General features: G+C 43.8%; 1 protein-coding gene across 1 annotated transcript in view; it reads right to left on the bottom strand.

Annotated features, from left to right (window-relative positions):
• CNRIP1 (cannabinoid receptor interacting protein 1) overlaps positions 1-7,857 on the bottom strand; it is a 16,273-nt gene extending 8,416 nt beyond the window's left edge. The window contains exons 1-2 of the mRNA XM_008699940.2: positions 7,308-7,857; positions 5,143-5,293 (exon numbers count right to left, since the gene is read on the bottom strand). Of these exons, the coding sequence (XP_008698162.1) occupies positions 5,143-5,293; positions 7,308-7,486 (330 nt within the window). The 5' untranslated portion in view covers positions 7,487-7,857. The remainder of the gene's footprint in view (positions 1-5,142; positions 5,294-7,307) is intronic.
• Positions 7,858-8,272: the final 415 nt, after the last annotated feature.

Here is an 8,272-nt window from a genome sequence, read left to right as displayed (position 1 = left end):
TTTTTTTTTTTTTACCAGTAGTGACATTAAGCCATTTAAAGATATATTTATTGGTTATTTGTATTTCTTCTTCTGTGAATTGCCTATTTATTTTTACTTATTTTCCCATTTCCCACAACCTATTGTTATTTTTTCCTCATTGGTTTCTAAGACTTCTTTGTATATTGTTACAGATCTTGCCAAATGATTCCATAGAACTGACACAAAGGCACAACTTTTCTATTTGGGAGGACACACACATGAGGCTACCTACCTCTGCACACGCAGCCCCCTAACAAGCTCGCGTAGCTCCCTACCTTATTCCGCCTAACTCCCACCAGTCTCCCCCTGAAGACGGCTGACATAAGGCGAACCACGGAATGAGTTGTGCAGACAGAATCTCCACCTGGACTCTCTCTTCCGAGGGACTGAATGGGACATCAGTCACATTAAGGTACCAGTCAACATTGCTTCTGAAATGGGGGTTGCGAGCTTTTAGAGCTAGGGAATTCACTCCTGCCACCAGGCCCTCTGGAATTATCTGAATAAAGAGATCACTGCCATCAACCTACGTCAGATATCATTGGACAACTGCCTGACTTCAGCTTCGGTGGGCAGTAAAGGTTTGTGGAATGTCACTGCAGTCAACAAGCCAAGGCCACACGGGCAGTGGCTGAAAATCAAGGAAACATAGCCTAGGAGACTGTGCACGTTACGAATAAGTTTTTCATCAATTGTTACTTGCCTTTTAATTAAAATTCTCTTAATGAAAATTTATTTTTATTTATTTTTTTTTTAAGATTTTTTAAATTTATTTATTTGACAGAGATAGAGACAGCCAGCGAGAGAGGGAACACAAGCTGGGGGAGTGGGAGAGGAAGAAGCAGGCTCATAGCAGAAGAGCCTGATGTGGGGCTCGATCCCACAACGCCGGGACCACGCCCTGAGCCGAAGGCAGACGCTTAACCGCTGTGCCACCCAGGCGCCCCTCTTAATGAAAATTTATTTTAACTTTATGCTGTTTGACAGAAATTTTATAGTGCATGTAAGCAAAGCTTTCAATTTGTAGCTTTGGATATCTTCTATTTTAGGTTTAATTCTTTTCATTTCAATTTTTTATTTTTTTAAAAGATTTTATTATTTATTTTTTTGAGAGAGAGAGAGAGTGCATGCACATGAGTGGGGAGGGGGAAGAAGGGAGAAGCAGGCTGAGCAGGGAGCCTGATGTGGGGCTTGATCCCAGGACCCTGGGATTATGACCTGAGCTGAAGGCAGACGCTTAACCAACTGAACCACCCAGGCGCCCCTTCATTTCAATTTTTTAAAAAGTTGACTTTTTAAAGTTAACCCCTTGATCCATCTGAAATATATTTTAGAGTATGGTATCAGGAAAGAATAACACTGACATTTCCCCCCAGTAGCCAATAATCCCACCATTATTTATCCAATGATTTAAAAATAAAAAGAAATTCTTTGAAGTAACTTTACACTCCTAAGAAACTGCTCTTGTATACCCTTAATTCAGCTTCCCTTACTGGATTCCCTTACTTAATTGGATTACTTGGACATTTCAAGACTTCCTTGTTGTCTCAAACTGTGGTTGTGTCTGTAATTCACAATACTTTAGCTTGAAATATTGATGACAAAAGTCATAAAATCGGTTAAAGGCTATATGAGGCTTTCATTACTAGAATGAAATTTGAATTTAACATTAGAACTGCTGACTTGATCAGGAAACCTTCTCTAACTTCTATTGTCTTCCTTCGAATCAGCCTGTACAGATAAGATAAAAATACATGGCTAATGCTCATACCAAAAGCCATGTGATCGTTGTTGGAAAAATCAACTATCAATCACTTGCTTCTTTCAGATGTGTACATTATATGTAAGAATCTAGGCTTTACTATGGGGACCCATAAAATGCTAATACCATCTTAAATCCTTTGTAAGATGATGTACAGTATAAATATACAAATCAAGTTTGAATGAGGGGAAGTTAAATAACAAAATCTAAAATTACAGAAAAAAAATCAAAATAGACTGTTAACTCTATGGAAAAATAACTTTCTCAAATTTAAATATAAGAAATCTGGGGCGCCTGTGTGGCTCAGTTGTTAAGCGTCTGCCTTCGGCTCGGGGCATGATCCGGGGGTCCTGGGATCGAGCCCCACATCAGGCTCCTCCGCTGGGAGCCTGCTTCTCCCTCTCGCACTCCCCTGCCTGTGTTCCCTCCCTCACTGGCTGTCTCTCTCTGTGTCAAATAAATAAAATCTTTTAAAAAAAATTTAAATATAAGAAATCATAAAGGAAAGTGAAAGATTTAAATGTAATTAGGTTTCTACACAATGGAAAATGTAAGCAAAGCAATACTTAAAGAAATAGGACAGATATGACAGATTTTTAAAAAATCTTTACTAGGGCTCTGATTTTTTAAAATTTTATTTATTTGAGAGAGAGAGGAAAAGAGTGCATCAGTTTATGCACACAAGTGGGGGGGAGGGGCAGAGGATGAGGGGGAGAGAGAATCTCAAGCAGGCTCCGCCGCTGAGTGCTGAGACAGGCGTGGGGCTCAATCCCAGGACCCAGAGATCATGACCTGTGCCGAAATCAGGAGTTGGAGGCTTAACCAACTGAGCCACCCAGGCGCCCCTAGGACTGATTTTTAAAAAATCATCTTTGATAGAAATATCAACAAAACATGAAAGAACCAGTTTACACACACAAAAATAAAATTAAATTGTTGAAATGTTCATTCTTGTAAATGATAGTGAAAAGTAAACTAGGAAATTTATTTTTTAAAGTGATTCTCAATGATGTCATAATTATAGCAAAGCCACCAGACTTCTATATTGCTGGTAACATTGTAAAATGGTACATACAACACTTAAAAAAAAAAAACCTGAAATGGCTGAATGTGGGAACAGCCATAAAATTCATTCCTATTTGGGGCCCCCGGGTGGCTCAGTCAGTTAAGCATCTGTCTTCAGCTCAGGTCATGATCACAGGGTCCTAGATCGAGCCCCGTGTCGGGCTCCCTGCTCAGCAGAGAGCCGGCTTCTCCTGCTCCCTCTGTCCCTCCCCTCTCACGTGCGCTTGTGCTCACTGTCTAATAAATAAAATCTTTAAAAAAATTCATTCCTCTGACCAAATAATTTTACTCCTGTTGAAGTAGTAGCACAGAATTACTCATTACAGCACTTTCCATCATGAGAACAACTGACATATCTACTATCTGGGGAGTACTCTAATCATTATGATACAGCACAATAGTCTTATGTTGCCATTAAAACAAGGAATATGTACAATGTTGGACAATTACATAATCAAATGGTTGCAACTATAAAATATATATATGTAGAATGTAATCTGAAAATGAACTGAGTCAAAATGTAGGGATTACTGTTGCTTCAAAAATTTGCTCAAATTTCTGAAACTTGTGTTATTTCACATTTTTTTTAAAGATCACGCAAATCCCTTGAGATGCTGGAATGTACTCCCAGTCCTCCTCTCTGTATCTGTGCCCAATAAAAATGAATCCTACAAGGACTTGTTGGTCTTCAGTCCTATTTGGTGTGTTCCTAAATGACAGTATTTGAGAATCTGACTTTCTTCATCACATAACTGGTGTCATTCCCTTAAGGGTAAATCTGTAATCCTTATACCGTGTTAGAGCTGAAAGGGGCCTCGAGATCAGGTAGGGTGTGGAATACACCCGTGCTGCTCCAGCTTTATCTTGAGCCAGTCTCCGTCTCACTCTCTGCTCCACCCACATTGGGCTTCTCTCCTTCATTACAACGCATTACTCTCTCCCCCAGCTCTTGATCTCTGTAACTCCTCTTTCCTCAAGTGTTCCCTCTTCTCTCAATGCTCATTTATAGTTTATTGTTTTCTCAAGAAAACCATCCTCAAAATCTTGGATTAGAAGAAGACCCTTGGTATATGCTCCAAGGGCACCCCTATTTTTTTTTTTTACTACACTTTGTATAATAGTAATTATTTACTTTTTTATTGATAATCACATATAAAGTATGTTTTCCTTCTCTGGATTAGAAACCCCGTGAAGCCAGGAATATCTATTTTGTTCATTAATCCTCTTCCAGTGCCTGATAGGTAAGAAATCCCCATATATTTGTTGATGAATCAAGCAAATAAAAAAATTAATAAAATAGAAATCGAAAAATCCTAAATAAAATATTAGCATATTGAATTTAGTGATATGTTTTAAAAAATACATAACATTTAAGTAGAGTTTATTTTAGGAAATAAAGATTAGTGTATTATATAATTATTACATTAATGTATCAAAAGAGATCAATTATCTCCATAGATAGGAAAAGGAATTAGATAAAATTCAACACATCTCCCAATTTAAAAAAATGTCTCGGGGCACCTGGGTGGCTCAGTCAGTTAAGCGTCTGCCTTAGGCTCAGGTCATGATCTCGGGGTCCTGGAATCAAGCCCCACATTGGGCTCCCTCCTCGACAGGGAGTCTTCTTCTCCCTTTCCCCCTCCCCACCGTTAGTGCTTGCTTGCTCTCTCTCAAATAAATAAAATCTTTAAAAAAAAAAAAGTCTCTTAGTGAGCTAGAGAAAGGAGGTTTTAACATGATAAATATTTAAAACTAACATTGTATCTAACAGTGAAACCCTGAAGACAAGGATACCGCTTACCACCATTAGTGAGCAACATTATTCTAGAAACATTAGCCAATACAGTAAGGCTAGAAAGAAGATTCAGAAAATGATAATTGTATGTAGGTAATGACTGCCAATCTGAAAAACTTAAGATTAAATGAAAAATTTTAGTAAGAAAGTTCAGTAAGGTGACCAGTTACAAAATCCATGAACACACTGTAAAAGCAATACGTTTAAACAATGCAGTATTAGTATAATAGATCAATGGAATAGATTAGAAAGCATAGAAAGAGATTCCGTTTTCTTGCCATATAAGAAATTACTTTGAAACTGACCATTGAAGAAGCATGGATTATATGTATATATGTGTAATTAACATATTATGGACAAATAGATTCCAATATGAAACTATGGATTAAAATAATATTTCATAATTTCATGATATTTCCTTTTATTTTTTAAGGAGAGATACTGATTGTTTTCTTTTCCATGATTTCCATCTGCCCCGATGTCCCCATGCAGGTCTTACCGGCATCGTGATCTGGATGGGTTGCCGTTCTCCACTCTTGGTTGGGGCCACACCTTCTGTGTCATATGTGCCCGTATAAACAATTCTGTCCCCATCAGGCTCTTTAGACTTCAGCTCCAGTGGAACAACCACACCACCAATGGAAATGTTCCTGCAATGGACTGGAGTTGGCTATATAGGATAGGAATTAACTTAGGTACCCTGTCCTGGTCGGGACCATAACCCTAGGCAGGAATCCTACAAGGTTTGGCTAAAGGAGACATCTGGTAGGGTAGAAAGTTCTGAAAAGTCAGGAAGCTTGAGTTGTCCAACTTACCAGTCATGTGACCCTCCACCATCTACTTAATCTGTCTCTGGACTGCCGTTAGTATTCTCATCCAGAACACCTGTACAAGACTGAGATGAATTCTCTCAGTCCTCCTCTATGGTTTCTTATAGAAACTAGTTACCCATACCCAGCCTCATCCCAAATTTAGAATTTAGAATTCAATGTGGTCAGGTATGGTGTGGGCACTGGTAAATTTTAAGGTTCTCTAGGTGATTCTAATGTGCAGGTAGGGTTGAGAACCACTGAATTAGTTCTTTAATGATTTTTTTTTTCTGTTCCAACAATCAGAGATCCCATGATTTGGGGTACACAAAGCCAACCACACAACCAGAAATTCTCACCGGCATCATTCCTTTTGTGTTAAGGTAGTGATTCTCAAGGGATAGTCCCTGGACCAGCCGTGTCAGTATCACCTGCTCAAATATTAGAAAACAAATTTTTAAGCCCTACCCCAGGCATAGTAAACTGGAAACTAGAGTGTGGGGCTCAGCCATCTGTGTTTTAACAAGCATTTTAGGTGATTCTGACAGACACATTTAGGAACTACTGGGTTAGGGCAATGAAAAACCCTTGATAAAATTAAAGCGTAAATAGAAAAAATAGTTCTGTCATTAACACAAATTCATTTTAGATTAGTTAAAAAAAATAGAGAACCACCTTGAAGAAAATGGGATCTGGAACAGATAACTTGGGAGAAGAGGTTGCCAGGAAAGAAGGGAAAAGTCTGGATTATATGGAGATGCACAGAACGCTGGGAAATGTGAAGGTAACCAGGGCATGGAGCTGTGGGGGTCGGCGACAAGCAGGTGGACCAGGAGCAGTAGAAACCACCCCGTGTGGTTCTAGGTCCTTGAATTAGGGCCTGACACCTAGAAGGCCAACACAAGTTTATTGAATTAATGACTACAGATGGAGACTGCAGCTATAAAATGTATCTGGTGGACTCAAAGCCCTTCCACGCCCCGCTTGCACATTAGACTTCACACAATGCTTAGGTGGAAGCTGAGAGATTAAGGACTCCATCCCTAGAAACTTCTCTATCAGCTATGGCACCCTTCCGCCCTGACTTTCTAGCCAGAAGTCCAGTGGGTGCAGCAAACTGTGGTAGCAGGGAAGAGATAATCCCTGCCACAAATAAACCATGAAACATCCTTTTGTTGCAAGGATGTGGTGAATCCCAGGCACCATCACCAGGATGAACAAACAATTCATGAGAAAATGAAAAACACCCGGCGAGGAAAACGATGAGGCTAGGCCTAAGCAGGGGAGGCTGTGCTCCGACTGGTGGCTGCTCCTCCAGCCCCCGGGTCTCCAGCCACGTCAGGGTGGATGGATGCTCGAGCATCCCTTAGGGAGCCCCAATAAACTACCTCACCCCCTCCCTTACACCTCATTCCTCAGCCTTTCTCCCTCCTTTGGCCTCGCGGTTGGCAGAACCCCGCGGGACGCCAGGACTGGGGAGAGGAGGGCGGGATTGCGGCAGGTGAACCACCCGGGTCGCCTGGGGATACGCCGAGGGCTGGGCAGAAGGGATGAAAAATTTACAGGAAAACAACCCCCCGCACCCCTCTCCCCGCCAACCCTGGCTTCCAGACGCTGTTTTAAACACCCCTCCGCGAGATGGGTGGAAGGAACCGTGAATAGGGCAAGACAAGCGTAAAACAGAGGAGGGGACCAAAAGGAGCAGGGAACTGCCCTCTTCCCCCCATCCCTGGGCGGCTGGGCACGACGCGAGGCCAGAGGGGCCGGGGAGAGGCTCAGGCTGTCCCGGGGGACTTGGTCCTCCGCGCGGACCCCAAGGTGGGGCTGGGCAGCCCCGGAGCGCGCGCTTACTCACTCGACCTGCAGCGTGGTGGGCTTAATCTTCACCTCCACCTTGTAGGAGGAGCCGGTGAGCAGCTTGATGGTACGGTTCTGGCCGAAGCGCTGCCCGTCCACCTTGAAGAAGACCGGGCCGTCGTTGGGCTGGATGCGCAGCGCGATGGAGAGGCGCACGAGACCCGGCAGGTCCCCCATGGCTGGGCGCGGAGCTAGCAGGGCAGCTCCGCGGGGCGGAGGATTGCGCGGTCTGCGACCGAGCGGCTGGAGCGCGGTGGGCGGAGAGGAAGCGCGGGGCGGGAGAGGGAGGTGGCGGAGGGGAGGCTGCAGCTAGGAGCCCGCGCCGTCGCGGCCGTTCGCCCTGGCTTTTGAGGACAAGCTGGGGAGGCCGTGGCCTTCCGCCCCACTCGGCAGGGAAGCGCGCCCGGGAGATGGCTCCGAGGCCCCAAGCTTCTCCATCCCCCGCCCCCGTGCTGCGCCCTCCGCGCCCTGATGGGTTTGCTCTGGCCCGCAGGCCCGGGGCAGATCCGCGCAGCTGGGGGCGAGAGAGTTAATCCTGCTTACGCACCACAATCCCCTTCAGCTGGGGAAGAGGACAGTTAGGCTCCTCCTAGAGCCGCGCGGGGCGGGCGGAGGAGAGGATTGGGAGGTAGGAGGTACTGGGGTACTGGGGTTAAGCGACACTATACCAAGGACCCATATCTCGCAATCTAGATACTAAGGGATGTGGACACCATTGCTCGAGAATCGGGCCCCAGCCAGGCAGGAGGCTGAGAGGCGAAAGGGAGACGGGAAACGGGGCAGGAAACCGCTAGCCAGTGATTTAAATTTCAGGAAATAAGAGTCTTTCCAAAGCTTGGGGGAAATGGCCGAGGGAAGGCGCAATTCCATCTAGTGTGACCTGAAAGCTACACTGGATTAGAAATGTGTGCAAGAAAAAGAAAAAGAAAATAACCAATACATATTCAAGGAACTGCCCCTTCT

This window comes from Ursus maritimus, unplaced genomic scaffold (genome assembly GCF_017311325.1).
Source record: "Ursus maritimus isolate PB19 unplaced genomic scaffold, ASM1731132v1 scaffold_6, whole genome shotgun sequence".
In the NCBI taxonomy this organism is placed as follows: domain Eukaryota; kingdom Metazoa; phylum Chordata; class Mammalia; order Carnivora; family Ursidae; genus Ursus; species Ursus maritimus.
The sequence above is the reverse complement of the archived record's forward strand: the minus strand, read 5'-3'. Positions and strand labels throughout refer to the sequence as shown.